Raw genomic sequence first — 17420 nt, 5'->3', positions numbered from 1 at the left:
GGTGGAAATAGTTTCTAGAAACATCGTCTTTAACGTCACTTCACACGTAAAAGTGATGCATCTCGGATAATTAATAACAAACTGTAATAATAAGAAAAACAATGATAATCGCAGCTTTTTTCTTCAACCACCTGTTTCAACCTGTTTTCTTCTGATCGACAGAAACTAAATATAACAATGAGTCGCTGGTGCCGTTGTCATGGAGATACAAAGTACAACGTTATAATTGTGAACATTGTGTGTCTGTGTGTGTGTGTTCATACCTGCATTTCTTCGGGTGCTCGTCTCTCTTGTTGTTGAACTCCAGGGAGATCTTGGCGTCCAGGCCGATGCCGAAGTAGTTGTTCATCACGCACTTTTCTGAACAGTGTCTACACACAGAATATGAATCAACCGTTAAAACATCGTAATCCCTCTTGTTGATGATAATAATAATAATCAAGCTCTGAGGTTAAACACTGAATTACACTGAGTCCTCGTTGAAGGTGACGGTGTGGAGACTCTCTGGTTTCTCCAGGACGATGGGGGAGGTGGGACTTAAGCTGCCCGGACCTGGAGTGAGGCATGATGGGTAAAATTAAAACGTCTTCATGCAGCAAATGTCTCATAGAAAAAGGTCATTAAATGAGTTATTATAAAATATACAAATTCAAACGTACGTGGCTCGGCCTCCTTCAGCTCCTCGCTGTTCTCCCTCTTGATGGAGGACGAGGACGACATCCTCTGCACCTGCGTGTGTCGGTTCTGCTCGTCCACCACTGAACCAAACGAGACTCCACACGTCAGTCACTTCGTTTAAAAACAGAAATATATCCGACCGGTTCAAGGGGTAAAGTCGCTCGTACCTTTCTCCGCCTGCTCGATGATCTGCCTCAGGGCTTTCTTCAGGCTGTTGGCTCGGAGCATCAGCTGCTCCTTGGACCGGTACGATTTGCCCTCTGACCCCGACTCGCCGCCACTTTCCCCGGGGCTCGAGCCGCCGGTCTCCTGGATGGGCACCGAACCTGCCGGCACAACCTGCATGAACACAGAGAAGGGAAATAAGATTTGTTTCACTTTAGGAGCAGTGGGAACCAGGCAGCGTCACCTCATTCATAAACTTGACTCTGTGGAGCCTTTCAGGCTGCAGTAAATATTCATTTACAGGCCGAGCTGCTGGAGGATTATCCATATTTTATGTATGAAATATAGATAAGATATAGAAGCCTGATTCAAATTCTCTGCCTCTTCTCTTCTGGAGCACGAGGCGTAAATCATTCGGACGTTTCCGAGGGCTGAGCCGTTTCTTTTAAAGCAGCAAAATCAATCTGTGAATAAAAGACTCTGCAGGGAACAAGCTTCTTTTTGTGTTTTCACTTCCACTGCTGCACAGGTCGAGTCCAGAGGGATTCAAACATTTCCACCGCAGAGGATAAAAGTGTCTACCTTTTTTATCTCTGAGGTTAAAACAGAATCATAGGCTGTTTTCAGACATTTTCAAAAAGGAGAAGAAGTGGAGAAGACGTCAACCTGAATTTGAAGTGTTAAAATTACATTTTGGGCAAAACCTTCTACCTACGACTCCACAGATCTACAGCTTTGATTATTACATACTGATGAACTTCACTGGTTATTACCTGAGCCTCTGCTTCCTCACTTAAGGCCTTGACGAGGGAGTCCAGCTTATCGTTCAGCAGCGAACACTGTGAGAAAAGTAGAAGTATCAGTCGCTAGTATCAGGTTTTATATAACGAGAGAAACCTGAAGATACTAAAGAGTTAAGGATGTGGTGAAATGAAAAGGCTGCACTTTAGCCAGAGGAACAAATTTATCCCACTTATTGGTTATAAAACTCATCCTCCTCTTCAGCGTCTCCTTCAAAACGCTCATGAAAAGTCAAACACTTGAAAACAGTGACGGCCACAGAGCGACACTGAACCTTCAACTATTTCCGTCTCTCTCACACACACACACCTACACTCGCCCACTAAGCCACTGTTACACAAGCGCTTACATAACACACACACACACACACACGACTACACACACAGAAGCATTTACCTTCTTTGCCATCGCGTCAGCCTCCTCCTTGTTCTCTGTGGCTCTCTCGTACGCCTTCCCCACCTCCGCCACGAAATCGTTCACCGTCCCACACAGGAACCTGGAGGGAGCACGGGGGGGGGGGGGGGGGGGGGTGTTAGTCATTATCAGGTTCGGTGAGTCAGAGACGCTGTTTGATAAAAACTCATCCGATATGAGCTGTCCATAGACATATTGTTATTTAAGGTAAGATAAGATGATCCTTTATTGATCCTCGTTGCGGGAATAATAAATACATCATACAAATACAAAGGAGTTAAGAATATTAAAGCTAAACGTATTGTTTGTTGTGTGTGTGCAGCTGCATGACTCAGCAGAGACCTTTCTACACACTCACACTCTCCTTCAGCAAATAGCAGATCCTGTAAAGTGATTATCGCTAAAAACCAAAACACAACACGCCTCATTGATGTAAGTGTCGTCCTCCTGTGCAGCTCGGCAGGTTGTTTAAAGAGGAAATGACAGAAGTTAGCGTGAACACTCGTTGTTCAGAGGGTGAAGCTGCTGTTCTCAGTGTGACGGTGAAGAACTGGAGGTTTCATGCAGATGTTAATACAGCTGCAGGTTTTAGATTTCACTGTTTGGTGTAAAAAACGATTTTCACTGACGAAAACGTTCAAAATATAAGAAGTGGGAACATATTTGGAGGAAGAGCACGCCCACCTGCACCTGAGACCTGCACCCATTGGATGATACTAGCTGTCAATCACACTGTGGTAACCCCCCCCCCCCCCAATACATCCGGTGCTTTATGGTCTATTTGACTCTAAATGATCATAATCTACTAAATGAACATCAGCTGTTTGAAGAAGACTTGAAACGAGAGATTGAGACATAAACTCTTTTGGAAAATGTTTACTGACGTTATAAAGTGAGAAGTGGAGTCGCCCCCTGTTGGTCGGTTGCGAGAATACAAGTGTCATTGGTGCATTGGCTTCACTTTCGATGTTTTTTCTTGACCCCCCCCCCGCAAATTGACACGTGTTCGAATCCCACTGAAATGCACATTGAACTAAAGTCCCTGTGGTGATGTAAATGTGCTGCAGTAAAACACTCACAACAGAAGATAAACTCTGTAACGAGCAGGACGTCTTTTCTCAAAGGACGGCTGCTGACGTGCTAATGCAGCGAGGACGACGACTAAACACTGATTCATCTCTCACCTACAGCCGAGAGACATTTACTGTGTGTGTGTGTGTGAGCAGAGCAAAGACAATCAATGCTCATTAACCAGACACTCACTCAACCCTCATCCTCTTCACCTTCTCTTCCTCCCCCTCACTCCCTCACTCCCATTCCTTTTGTTTTTTTTAAAAACGCATTCACGTCACGTACTTGGCGGAGGAAATGACGTCGCTGTGTTTGTCCGAGTCCAGGATCTTGGCGAGGTGGGAGGCCACGGAGTCTGCATACTGAGTGATGTGGACCTGGGGAAATGGAAAGGGAGCAGGTTAGTTCCTGGGACTGAAAACGACAAGAAAAACCCTGAATATGATTTTAGAAGAATACATCGGTGCGGGTTCGGTGGTCAGGTTTATTAAATTACTCTCTCTCGGGTTAACAAACAAACGGGAATATGTAAAAACATAATTTGCGCTCCAGGGACACATTCAGGGCCGGACGGCTGTGGCTCAGGGGGGAGAGCGGGTTGTCCACTAACTAGACCGTTTGAGCTGAACCCTTGTGATCTTATCTCTCGGGACAGATGTTAAACCAGGTGTGAACGGGGCCTTTTCCCATGTTGAGAGTCATTATGTTAAACAGGTCGTTGGAGCGAAGGTGTGAAGCTGCGTTTAATCTCCTGCTGTGACGTCAACACGACACCTTTTCTCTTCGCTCCCGCTCTGCAGGCGCCGTCTTCTCCAGTTGTTGCCTCTGAGTAAAACACAACAACTCCTGCAGAACAGCGTCTGTGACCCCCCCCTCTTGGAGCCGGACCTGAACCCCTGCTGCTTGAGTCACAGTCCACAGTCCTCCACCCTGCTGTTGTGTGAGCGATCCTGAAAAACGCTGCAACACAACGTTTGTCGCCTGGAGGAACTCGAGAAATGAATCCAAAACGTCTTCGCCACAATAAGACTCTGACCGAAGGGAAGGTGAGGAGGTGGTCATGCAGATGATGAGTCACGGTGACTTGGAAAAACTTCAGAGCTGCCCTTCCTCGATATCCCCCCCCCCCGTGGCTGTGGTCTGATTGCTTCGGCGTCCAGCTGCCGGCCTCCATTGATTCTCAGCGGAGGTTTTACATAATAATTTCTCGGCGCCTGTGTGAGATCTGTTTTTATTTTGGGGGGGTTGATTTATGGAAACCCTGCCTCAGAGAGCGGACGGCTTCCTGGACGCGGAGCTACTTCACCTGCAGCGGAGAGTCGAGGCCGTCGTCCTCCTTCATGATTGGCGTGTGTTTGCTGGTGGCCGGGACCTCGTATGTCATCACGCTCCATCTGAAAACACACAAACACACAAACACATCGATGTCACGCAGCAGAAATAAGTCGTGACGTTTACTATTCGACACAAAACAAAGGACTCAGGCTTCACAGTTTGATTCTAACTTAGTTTTTAACCTCAACACAGAGAGAGACCTAAACCTTTGGACACAAGTTGTCCCCCTCCCTCAGGTTCTTACCGGTCCAGCATCTTGGTGGTGGCTCTCTCCAGCTTCTCCAGGATCTGCAGGAGCTGGGCGTCGTCGTCGCAGAGGCTCCCCCAGCCCAGGACGCGGGCCAGGTCGTTCCCCGTGCCCAGAGGCAGCACGCCGAGCTGGCACTGCGGAGGAACGAGCACAAGAGGGTGAAGTCAGTGGAGAATCACCAGAGGCTGATTCTGGACACGCTGGTTGGTTTCACCTGAAGCGATTCAAACTGATTCGATCTGGTATTTACTTTAATTAAAGGCCAATTTAGAAAACATGGGCGTTCATTAATCCTGATTAATTCAGAGACATTGATGAATCAGTTCAAGCTGAACTCTGGATACAGTCCAGATGTGGTCAAACAATATTTACACTTTAGATCCAGTGATGACAGAAAACTTACAGACGATGAATCCCAGGAGAAAATAGATTTATTCTACAGCTTCTTTTCTCAACAGCCTAATTATCTCGTAACATTAGCAAAACAGGTAACTCTCTGTTCTCCACAGCGACCTCACGCATCAGTATTACATCATCCTCCTCCTCCTCCTCCTCTTCGTCGCTCTCACCTGTTTATGGAGGTTGAGTTTATCGAGCTCCGAGAGCACCCAGCCCACACTGCCGTCTCCTCCGCACACCAGGATACGAAACGTCACAAACTTCTGGAAAAGACGAAGGCTGAGAGAGGAAGAGGAGAGGAAGAGGCGGATTAACGCTTGTTAATTGTTTCTCTACAGAGCACGACGGCGTTCCAGGTCACACGCCCACGTACCCGAGCTCCGGTCCTCCGTTCATCAGGTCGAAGACTTGAGCCGGGTTGAGGAGCTGCTTGAACTTGCGGAGGAACTTGACGCCCTGGTTGTCTCCACTCTTGGAGTTGACCAGGACGAGGAGGGGGCTGGAGCACGACGCCGAGGTGGCCTTCCAGAAGCCTGAGGGAGGAGGATTGCTGTGACTTGAGGTTTTGAAAAAGAAAAAGCCTGGAGAGTAGTTTTTAGTCGTTAAGAGTCAAGTTCAGATGAAGAGAAAAGTAATGTGATGGATCCTGAAAGCCAGGGAACTGTAAAGGACTTCAAACAAATCTAATCATTTTGATTTAGAAAACAGACGTTCAGGGGATGAAGGAGGAAACAGACAAAGTGTTGATTTAACTGTGCTGATGCAAACTGAGATTGTGACTCTCCACCTCAAACGTCATCAACATTCATGTTAGCGTGAATAAATTATGTAAAACACAACTAAACTGAAATTCAACTCCGACACAACAAAATGAAAAAGATAGAAAAAAAAGGGGAGGAGTCCGTCACAGAGTCACACAACTGGAGTTCAGAGGAGTCACAGCTGAACTTTGAACCTGCTGAACATGTGATACTGTGTGTGTGTGTGTGTGTGTGAGTGTGTGTCTCACCATCTGAGTCGATGCTGTTCAGTGCAGTGGGGGGGATGATTGACACTCGACATTGACCCAAGGGACAAACCTTCCCCATTTGTTCTTTACAGCTGCTGTGGACCTACAAGTACACACACACACACACACACAGTAGAAACAGAAGGTCATTACTGTGAAACCCACCAAATGCCGGCCCTATAACCTTTACAAACATCCCCCTGATTCACTAGTGTGTGTCTGTTTCTGTGTGTTTTGATGATCACACTTTACATTCTAGGTTTTACTTTGCTCTAATCAAACCAGAACAGTGAGTGAAGTAACATCTCTGCACACGCGTGTTTGACTTTGTGTCTTCAAGGGACGACAGACTCGTGCAGCTTTAAATTAAACATGAAATCAGCTAAACCCTGATAAATAGATTTGTCTCAGTGAATCTTTCTTTCCTCTCTTTGATGTTTTGTCCTGTGATCGTGTCTTAATGGACTTTTTCACTACATTTCACGACCAAAGAGGTTAATGTCATTAACCCTGTTAACGGCCTCACACACGACATGAGACGAGCATCAGGTCTGAAGCTGACAGAGATGCATCTGTGCTTCCATCTCAAGTGTGGAACCACATTTCAAGAGATTCCCTCCAGGCGTTCTTTACATGTCATGTTTCCAAGAATGGGACAAAGCTCGGGAGTTAATTTAAAAGAATACATTTTCTAATTCTATCGTTCTATCACTTCACACATTATCCTGACTTCTTGCCGGACAGAGGTTTGGATCAAACTTAGTTCAGCACCATCGTCGTAAATATCAGTGCCTTTATGTCAACTTGTTTTATTTCAATCTCGTAAAAACACTCTCTAGTGTCAGAGCGAAACTGAAAATAACTCTGGGCTCGCAGCGACGTCTGGAGTGAAAACCAACGGTGATTTGACAGGACAGCTTTTTGTACGGAGGCAAAAAATCAATCCCACTCACGATGGCTTTGCACCAGAGGCAGCGCCAGTCCTGCAGCCGCCGCACGCTGCCGCAGTTCTTGTCACACACGACGCACTTGGCACTGACGGGCAGGTTTCCCTCCAGCCACTGGTGAGGCATGGACACCTGGGGAGAATTAAAATAGAGCAGGAAGCCAAAGCAGAGCGTCATCATACAAGTGAGAGAAACCAAATGTTTTTGGTTTGGTCCATGTCCCATCCACTAACACGGAGGAGGCCGGGTTTAAACACTCACCCCGTCCTCGTCCTCAATGATGTCATTTCCTATGGAGGCCAGTGTGGTCCACTTGCAGTTGTTGGTGGAGCGGACTGCGCAGCGCTTATGAGCCTTGAACTTACAAACTGCAGAGGACAGATAATTACAGATTTATCAGTTTGTCCGATATGAGTCTTTTACACGTACACGTACATATGTTGGTATCAGCGATTATGAAACGATTATGAAACGCGTGTGTATTGAGTAATGTTTACTGCTTGTGTGAGAGAGGTGAGAAAATGATTTCACAATTCCAAAGTGTCCGTGTGTCAGAACCTCTCCCTGAAGCTTGGAGCAATAATCCTACTTCTTCACTCTCACAGTCACAAGCTGTAAATATATTTCTTCCAAGGAATGTGTGTTGAAATGTGTGTGTCTGTGTGTGTGTGTCTGTGCACCTTCACAGGACAGGCCGTGGGAGGTGACGCCCGGCAGCGCCTCTCTGCACACGTTGCAGAAGGTCGGCCTGGCGTGCGAGCAGGCGTACCAGTTGTGCATCCCGGAGAAATGCTCCATGTTGAACTGGCTGGCCTGAGGACGGAAGAAACCACCACGTCAGAAACTCCTCGCTCAACCGTCTGGGGCTCGGAGGTGGAGGACGAGAATCCCGAGAGCGTTACATCACAAATGAAAACAGCCCCAAGAGGAACGTGGAGATATTGCAGGACGGGGGTCGGCGACCTTTTTTATTTCAGCCAGAGGAAACATGGAGGCAGGGATGAGATAATGACATCAGCAGCACAAATTAAACTCTGCGGCCTCAGGAGAGAGAGACGCAGGAAGTTCAGACTAAGATATCGTTGCCGCCGCCGAGCAGCCGACACAGAGCGTTTGAAAAGACGGCAGGAACAGTCTGAGGCGTCGAACCAGAACTCCCAGTGGAAAATGACTATTTTTAGAGATTTTTCATAACTCTACAAGATCCTCTCCATCATCTGAACTGCAGCTGAATCCCATGAATTGGAAATAACTAGGGATCAGACAATGATGTACAGTGAGAACTCAGAAGCTCGGCTCAGATCTCAGCTTCCAGCGCTCATCCCCCCTTTTTATGGCCTGTTAATGCAGAGGCTGTGATTTTTTTTACGAGGCGCATCAATCTGCCGCTGGAACGAGACGCAGACATGAGAAAAACAGACAGACCGAGGGAATGCAGAGGAGGAGGAGAAAGATGGAGGAAGACGTGAAGGACACGCTCGTCAAAATAAACTACAAGCTCCCGACGAGCTTTGGCCCATTTCTTAGTCGATTGAGGAGATAAACACAGAATCTCACCTCGTAGGTTTCCCATTTCTGGACGGATCTGAGCGCCCCGATCCAGTCCTCCATCTCCTTCCTGCTCTCGGCACAAAGCATCAGTTTGCGAAAGGGAGTGATCACCTGAGGAAAAAAGAGAAAAGACAGAGTTATCGCACAAGAAACGATCCGAGCTACAAAACAGCTGATCTACGAGGGAATCTAGAGTTTATTCCTCATTTATTCATTTCTTATAGTCGTGTCGTGGATGATGCTCCAGCAAACAGAGAAAAAATGTATTTAACGTCTACTCCATGTCCCGTCTACTAACTACTAGTCACTTTCATGTTGTCCATCGCGACCAAGTTGTCATGTTGTCCATCGCGACCGCGACCAAGTCTGTGGTCGCGGCTAGCAAGAACAAAAACTGATAATAACAGTTATCAGTTTTCAGCCGGTTTCTGACTATTTACCGTGAAGCTGTTGTTGATGTTCTTGGTGCTGGTCTCGGCCACACTTGCATCCGACAGATCCACTTCATCGAAAATCAGGGACTGACGAGGGAAGAAAGAGACAAAACATGACAAACGCTCGACACTTATTCACCTTTTGAACGTCTCTGCGACGTCGTAAGAACAAGAAAAACAAAGTCCTGTACCTTGCAGTCTTTGGCATAGTACAGGGTCCGGCCTCTGAGCTTGAAGTACCTCCTCTTCCATCTCTGGAAGGAGCTGGTCTGCTTCAACAGGATTCCCTCCTTCACACTTTTCTATTGTGAGTCAGAGGGGGAGACACGAGGAAGAGGAAGCAGACGTTAGTGCCTTCAGATCCTCGGAGAGACGGTTTATTCTTCCTGCCGCTCGCACGTCTGCAGACGGCGACAGACCGGTTCGTGTCAGTGGGACTTCTTGTTGTTGTCAGACAGACGACAGAGACACGCAGCAGATGAGCGGCGAGGTGTCGACTGAATCCGTCAGGTGACTCGACAACCACGGAAACAATCAACAGCACATTTCTATGATTTTAAGATTCTCTTCCACTTTTAAATCCTCTCTTGAGCTGCTTTCACACCGGCACTGACATCCAGACGTTTTCCTGAACTTTTCAAGCCTCCGAGTAAAATGTCCAGAGAATGTCTGAGTGAGCCCACGTGAGAATACAGCAGGAAAATGTCACAGCAAGCGAGTGGATGTGTTACGACAATTCTAATAGAGAACGAAAACCTGGAAAGACGACGAGATTCCAGAGCTTTGCTGTAAACGAAAACACTGAACTTTCTGACTTGACCGGTTTAAATTCTTAACTTGTAAAGCACCTTGTAACCGTGTGTTTTGAAAGGTGCTTAATCCATAAAGCTTATTATTATCATCATCATATATTATAATTGTTAAGTGTTTTTGATGCATTTAAAAAACACTTCAGAGGGATTTTTCTGAAATTCCTGTTACGAAGTCATGCTGAAGTTTGGCCGAGTGTCAGAATGCAGAGTGTCTGGACAGCCGAGGCAATGAGGTAATGTCTTTACGGAGCAATAGTGATGAAGTGATGCAGCAGGTAGGAGGAGGAGGAGGAGGAGGAGGAGGAGGGGGGGGGGGGGAGGAGTCATCATCCGCAGCTGCAGGAGAATTATTCACACGCTCAGAATGCATGATTCCATTTGACGACACCGGTTTGTTTTGCTGAGACTCTCAGGTTCTACTGCTGTTTTCCTTCAAACCTCCTCGGGGCCTCCGCTCATCCAACACTTGTTCTTTCTCTATTTATGAGCACAAGCCTTAAGGGGAGCGGATGCACTGTGGGTAATCAATTTGAGATGGGATGTCAGGGGGTCGCCATGGAGATTCTCATGGACACAGGCTGAGATACGATCTTAAAACTCGTCCTCCTGTGTAGCAACATTCCTGCACGAGCCGACGCGGCAATTTTCATTAGATCAGCTCGTATGACACGCCAGTGAATTTCCCGTGGATAACCACGTGTCTGCGTGTGCACACGTGGCGCCTGCATACTTTCACACCAGAAACCCGTGTTTACTGCACACAGCCCCATAAAGCTGGACTTTACTGGGAGTGTTTGTGTAGCAACATCAGATATATCCTCAAAAACAGGAAGGAGGAAGCGACAAACTTCCAGCAGAAGCACAGAACTCAAGAGACGATAATAACATCAACATGCTCGTCCCGTTTCTGTAACACCTGGAAATGTGGAAGAATGCCTGTGGTCGGGCGTGTGAGTCAACTCGTCTAATCATCCCAGACTCCAGATTCTTTTACGTCATGTGTAATGAATCAGCTCGAACAACCTGCAGCGCCACTGAAACCCTGCGGGCAAAGGTAAACGCTGTGTTGAGCAATGCAAACATGTGCCAGAGACGTGGAACCAGTGGGGACAGACGACTATTTGCAACCTTAAGTTTGCTTATTTCAAGATATGCAGGTTCCCACAGTTCGTAGGAAAAGGCCAAAACGAATAAAAGACAAACACACAACGTTCTCGTTCTTCAGGAGCACAAAGGTCAGACTTGTTTTGATGTGTAACACCGATCTCCGACCACAGATTGCCTTGACAAACAAGTGCTAAAAGGAAATTGGGAATGAGGGGGAAAGGATATTGGGTTTGTTATCTCTGAATCCGCAGTTCTGATTACACTGTAATAAAAACAAAGGACAAAACCTGTTCCGGTGTTTTTCCATTTCACACACATGTTGTTGTTCTTGTGTAAAACGGTGTTGCAATCCGGGCCTAACTAAGACGGGGGGGTTCGCCGCCTGCGTGGCAACGACCAGCGGCCGACAAGCTGCCAGCCGGACGGGAGAGAAAGTGTGCGTGAGGCCTTTACAGTAAAAAGGAGAAAGTGAAAGTGTGTGCGTGGGAAAGCAATTCAGGACTGACGAGATATTTCGCGGTTTAGATCATCGATTACACGAATAACAGGTCAAGCGTAGCCACAGATAAGAATAGGTCGTCGTAGAGCTGGAACGCAGGAAACAAAAGACGACTAGCAGAGAATAATGTCATTAATGTTCTAAATGTTAATCCCACCTCCTCCTTGTTACTTGTTGGGACATGATAACAACATAAAAAGTGAAAATTCACGTCAAACAAACTCCCAAAGATGGTTTCTGTTATTTTAAGAGCTGTTGGTGCAACAACCAAGTTTCTTATGAAATATCTTCCCTGCCTCTTTTCCAGCCTCTCCTCATCCACCCTCTGTTTCTAATCCATCTTCTTCACGTCCATTAATCTCTCGCTTCTCCTTCCTCTCTCTCATTTGGCCACATGACTCCTCTTCCTCCTCATCTTTCTTTTCTATCTCTGACTCACTCATCCATCTTTTCCTTTTCCCATCTTTCCACTTCATTGTGCTCGTTTCTGTCTCACTCTCTCCGCCCGTCTGTCTTTGCAGTAATGGCCTTGGCTGCCCGAGCAAAGACAGAGGCACCTCCGGACCAGTGGTGAATCCAATTCATCACTGCATCGCAATCTCATTCCTCAGCTGTGTGTGTTTGTTTGTGTACATGTGTCCCGCCTTGCAATGAAACGTACAGCTCGTTGTGCGTCTTCCTTTCTTCCAATAAATGTGCTGTTGTAGCCGGAGGGGATAGAAAATCTCATACTGTCACACTGTGGGTGAGAAATAGAGGCAAGTGGAAGGGACGGAGGTAGAAAGACGGATAGACGTCCTGAAGGATCGTTAGCGAGGGCAGAGAGGAAAGAGACGGAGACGGCACTGACGAGCAGGAGGAGAAACAAACAACACAAAAAGGTCAAATACAGGAAAACAGGGATTTGAGATCAAGGAGAAGAAAGAAACTCTGACTTCCGAGGGATGGAAGAAAGAAGAAAAGACACAAACAAGAAGGTGTGAAGTTCCCTTTCGACCGAACCACCTGACACAGCAGAACATCCCTCGACCACCAATCAGGCGATTCCCTGGTTGCCACAACAACAGCAACGGGAGCCGTCACTCAAGAAGCTAATTGGATGATGACGTAGCAACGCTGATGTAGATGAAGAAGTTACTGGAAGTTAGAGCCGACTCTGGATGTCGTGATCGAGGTGGGAGAGGGTTGTTGGTTCAAATCCCAAGACCAGATAATTTATCTCCTCCAGCAGAATTAACCCTAACCCTAACCCTCGAATATATGTTGAAGAACAAACTATATTTCTCTCTCTAATAAATGGAAATACTCAACTTCAAATACACCAAAATTACACCAGAGTTACTTTCCAGCAGTATTCGAGGTCTAACCCCACACGCAGGATTCCTGGTGATATGAAATAAACTGAACTTTCTTGTGGTATCAACATGTGTGACCTTCTCCTCTCACTTCCTCCAGGCCTGAATAATGGATTCGAATGTCAGGCTTCCAGAGGTTGAGCGGTGCAGAGGCGGAGAGGCGTATCAGTTCGGGCAAACAGCACGTGGGTTCAGTACATACGACCACGAACACAACGTGTAATCTGTGCCAAGGTCAGGTTCTGCAACGGCTCCAACCCGCGGCGGCGTTTTTTTTCTGACCGCGCTGCTCTCCAGCTGAGAGATGTTGTCAGACAGATCAGTGTGTGTTCATTAGAGCGGAGCTAATTACATCACAACAATCAGCCCCTGTAGACCTGAGCACACACACACACAGACAGACACACACAGACAGACACACACACACCACAGAGCTGTCAGAGGATGTTCACCGAGCGCATTAACACACATACTTACTCATCTGCAAAATGCATGCACAGACCAAACAGAGCTGTGACGTGAACCCGCAGATAACTCTGACTCACTCAACCCTCTCCCTCTCTCTCTCTCTGTTATGCCCCCTTCTTCCTTTCAGCTTTCTCTACTCAACTGAAAACACACACACACACACACACACACACACACACACACACACTTACATACAAACGCACGTGTAACGACTGTCGCACAAGTCCAGACATTTCCCTGACACTATCGCAGGTTTCCGAGTCTCCTGCTCCCGACGATTTTTTCCTGCAGCCCCCCCCCCCCCCCTCAAGTAAACATGTGCACGTCCATCAACTTTGTTTAGAGAGGAATTAAAGTTGAACTGTTGAAGTGTGACTTTGTGTAATGTTGACAAAGCTGTATTTAGAAAAGAAGATGTGCTCATCAACACAAAGATCTTTCACTGACTTTAAATAATTATCGACATTATAAATGTATATTTTTATAAAATAATAAACACAACTTAGATACATTTGCGTGAATATTGAGAAAATATGTTTATATTCTATGTTCAAGGTCTAGATATTAGTTCTTTGTATTCACTTCCTTTTAATTCATAACTAAGTTTATGGTTAAACTGTAAAATATCAAGACTCTGAGGACATTTCTTGGTTTGACACATTGCGAACTTTGTCTTTAGTAAATATATCAAACAATACACTGGAAACTGGAAACTGGAAAATGATTAACCACTAATATCAGTATCTGCTCCCCCCCCTTCATCCATATCAGTCTTGCTCTTTTAGATTATAATTCTCTCTCTGTTGACTAAAATAATAGTTTCAGCTGTTTTGCTTAAGTCCTTTAGAAAGATGTAAAGTAAATATTTGTCGACATTTCACTGTGGATCAACTCGTCTTGAGGGCCACGGACACGAAGACAGTCAGAAACTATTGAGGGATTAGTAAATACATGGTTTTTTGGGGGGGGACTTTTGGAAAATGAGAATAATAAAGACTTTATCCAGGCTTTTACTGTGAGATTTGAAAAGTGACAAATGTGTGAGACCACACAGACACTGTGTAAAAAGAGTTTAACACAAAACCAGCACACACGCTCTCATGTAGCCTCCTACACTCTGGAATCACCCTTTAAAAAAAGGGGAATGAACCAATGAAATCGCAGCGTTGAGCCGTCCTGACCTCGTGCTGTCTGTCCTCTTCCTCCAGCCCACTCTCCTGCAGCTTCTTGTTGTGGCTGGACTCCAGATGGTCGTCCTGGCTGAGCTGGTCGTCGTCCCCCTGCCCGGCCCCCTCGCAGCGGAACAGCAGGGGCGCCATGCAGCAGCCACTGGTCTGACACAACCACGTCATTGGCAGCACACGCTGATGACCTCACTTTCTGTGATGTCCTTCTGAATATGGCAAAAAAATTTAAAAAAAGAATCCCACCGGTGCTTATCCCCGGCTCCTTGCTGGTTTCCTGAGGCCTTTTTCTCTGGTGCTATTTGAACTGGACCCTTCCCATGTTCTTCTCATACAACTTTTTAAAAAAGTTCTGAAATGTTCTCAGCTTTATCGACATGAACTTTTCTTTGAGCTGTCTTCCTGGTCTCGCTGCGTCTCCTCCCTCAGCTGGGACTCTCCTTCCACACCAGCGGCTCCTCGCACAACACAAAACCTACTTCCTCACTCTCACACGGCCCCAGTCAGGAAGCCACGCCTCCTCAGGTGTGCTGCAGGTCACACCTCTTTTGTCTGTGTGTGTGTGTGTGTCTCTCTCTTTCCCACACACACACCCGCACGCACACTCGCACGCACACACACACACACACACAAACAAAGGTGTGGTATGCAAATGAGGAGGTGTGTGTGTGGTCATGTAAGAACAACTCCATTTCCTTGAGGCTATTTATAAAACTCACAGAACCAGTCTGACCACACACACACACAGACACGTTTTTACCTTAGTGAGGACACTCAGTGACATAATGCATTCCCAGCCCCGAACCTTGAACCTTACTCTAAAATTCCACCATTAAAGCAACACCACATCCAATTTAACATGGTTTCGTTTTAAAAACACCTTTTGAAGACAGAAACGATCTCCATCCACACGCTCGGTGATGATCTCCTTCAACGCTAACACATATTTCGTCATCGTTGATCATAGTGTGCAGTTGCTTAGTTACAGAGAACGCCACCGAAGAGTACGAGCAGGGCTTTCTCCTCTCGTACCGGGTGGAACCGTTACTGACAGGAAAGCTGCTTCCAGACACACGGATTCTCCGGATGTTCCTCAGACTTCAGGCCTCCAAAGTTTGTGAAGACGCGGACGAAGAAGTCGAGAGAGTTTGTGGCGATAGGAGCCGACGATGGTGATTCTGGATGAGAACAAAATGACGGGATCTCCGCAGCGGAGTTAACACGACGAAGTGTGGGCGGCAAAATGTCCTCACTGTGTCAGGTCAATACTCAACACGGCCCCTACAAAGATAAAAGTACACACACACACACACACACACACGTTCAGGGAGGTTAGTGTGTCTGTGTGTGTGTGTGTGTGTGTGCACTGCTTCCTACGCACTGTCATCGGAGAGTTTTCAATGTCAGATCAGTGTCTCATCTGCCAAGGCAAATTATAACAAGTGTGTGTGTGTGTGTGTTCTTCCAGTCTGCATATCGTTGTGTCTTTAATGAGCAGAAACATGCTGTTCCCTGCAGACAGACACACACTCTCTCTCTCTCATCGGTGTCTGTCTCTCCATCCCTCTCTCTCTCCTCCCTTCATTCCTCCTTCTCCCACCTTTCTTCTCCACAACTTCTTCTTCTTCGTAACCTCTCTCTCTCTCTCTCTCTCTCTCTCTCTCTCTCTCTCTGTCTGTCTGTCTCTCTCTCTCTCTCTCTCTCTCTCTCTCTCTCTCTCCTCCTGGTTAAATCCATGAACGAGGTCACAGCTTCATCAGCAGCCTTAACGAGCGACAGCGGAGTCACTGATGTGAACTGACTCCGATATTAAAACACTGTTTTTCTCCCGAGAGGTAAAAAGGGTCAGTTTCTTAGCCCAGAAAGCTAATTATGCTAATGTCAAAATCAGTATAGCTTCGCCACATTGAATCTGAGAACATAATTAGGTGCAACTGGGATTTCTAATTGTTTTACTGGAGCGAAGGGAGTTAAACTGCTTAATTGAATTTGTCTTTAAAGAAATATGATAGAGAGAAGACGGATTAGAAAATCAGACAGAAAGAAAGAAACATTTTTCAAAAGACACGCCCCTCCTGTACAGAATAAACAACGCAGAAGAGATGAGCCTTTGCTTTGGTTCAACTTGGAAAGACAACGAGATTCAACAACTTTTTCTCGATAATGGCCGAAGCTGAAATTCTCAAAAGAGGAATTTATACGTCTTGTCATCAAAGCTCAGGCAGGACATCATCCCACACCACTGCAGCTTCACCGGCTGCTGATGAAATATTGCATCCTTTACAAAACTCTACACCTCCTCCTCTGAGATCCTCCTCCTCCTCCTCTGAGATCCTCCTCCTCCTCCTCTGAGATCCTCCTCCTCCTCTGAGATCCTCCTCCTCAGGTCTCCTTCTCCTGCACCAGCCTGAGAACCTACAGGGGCACGACTTTCAATGTGGAGCGCCCCACCCCATCACGGGTTAGATCACATCATCTCCAACAGGAGTTGCCTTTAATATTTCCTCTTTTTTATTTATTACCTTCTCTCTGTTCCTTATTCTGAAAAGCCGGCAAATGAATCCAAATGAATCGTTATTATGAAACATTTCCCTTGAGAAATCTCCAGAACAATGTGTTTTAACGGCAAAAACAATCCGCGTCGAAGTCACCGAATGTAAATGTTGCCAAGCCGGTGTTTTTCTGAAACAATGGGCAGCAGCTGTTTATTCATGAGCTCCTGGAACCGGCACGGAGACAGAGACACGTTCAGGTGCGTCTCTGCCGGAGCTAATTAAAACAGACGCAGACACCGAACCCCCCGACCTTTCAGCCACGGCCGTGTTTTTGTAATCATGAGGCGCCGCCGTGCCCGGACGGACGGACGCCGTCGGAATGCCAAACGAGGCTCGGACCAATGTCACCAGCTGTGATTTGGATTGTTTTTTTCTTATTTTTTTTA

General features: G+C 46.5%; 1 protein-coding gene across 2 annotated transcripts in view; it reads right to left on the bottom strand.

Annotated features, from left to right (window-relative positions):
• si:dkey-172j4.3 (diacylglycerol kinase eta) overlaps positions 1-17420 on the bottom strand; it is a 42931-nt gene that overhangs the window by 6051 nt on the left and 19460 nt on the right. Inside the window, exons 1-19 of one of the 2 annotated variants that reach the window (XM_034568663.1) lie at positions 14477-14891; positions 9246-9356; positions 9061-9141; positions 8627-8731; positions 7750-7882; positions 7331-7437; positions 7076-7201; positions 6123-6225; positions 5487-5646; positions 5284-5392; positions 4709-4848; positions 4436-4523; positions 3415-3506; positions 2041-2140; positions 1617-1682; positions 846-1017; positions 660-758; positions 468-552; positions 264-371 (exon numbers count right to left, since the gene is read on the bottom strand). In XM_034568663.1, the coding sequence (XP_034424554.1) occupies positions 264-371; positions 468-552; positions 660-758; positions 846-1017; positions 1617-1682; positions 2041-2140; positions 3415-3506; positions 4436-4523; positions 4709-4848; positions 5284-5392; positions 5487-5646; positions 6123-6225; positions 7076-7201; positions 7331-7437; positions 7750-7882; positions 8627-8731; positions 9061-9141; positions 9246-9356; positions 14477-14647 (2156 nt within the window). In that variant the 5' untranslated portion in view covers positions 14648-14891. Of the gene's footprint in view, positions 1-263; positions 372-467; positions 553-659; positions 759-845; positions 1018-1616; positions 1683-2040; positions 2141-3414; positions 3507-4435; positions 4524-4708; positions 4849-5283; positions 5393-5486; positions 5647-6122; positions 6226-7075; positions 7202-7330; positions 7438-7749; positions 7883-8626; positions 8732-9060; positions 9142-9245; positions 9357-14476; positions 14892-17420 lie in introns of those variants that run through there. The other variant, XM_034568662.1, reaches the window with a different exon arrangement.

This window comes from Hippoglossus hippoglossus, chromosome 18 (genome assembly GCF_009819705.1).
Source record: "Hippoglossus hippoglossus isolate fHipHip1 chromosome 18, fHipHip1.pri, whole genome shotgun sequence".
NCBI classification, from domain to species: domain Eukaryota; kingdom Metazoa; phylum Chordata; class Actinopteri; order Pleuronectiformes; family Pleuronectidae; genus Hippoglossus; species Hippoglossus hippoglossus.
The sequence above is the reverse complement of the archived record's forward strand: the minus strand, read 5'-3'. Positions and strand labels throughout refer to the sequence as shown.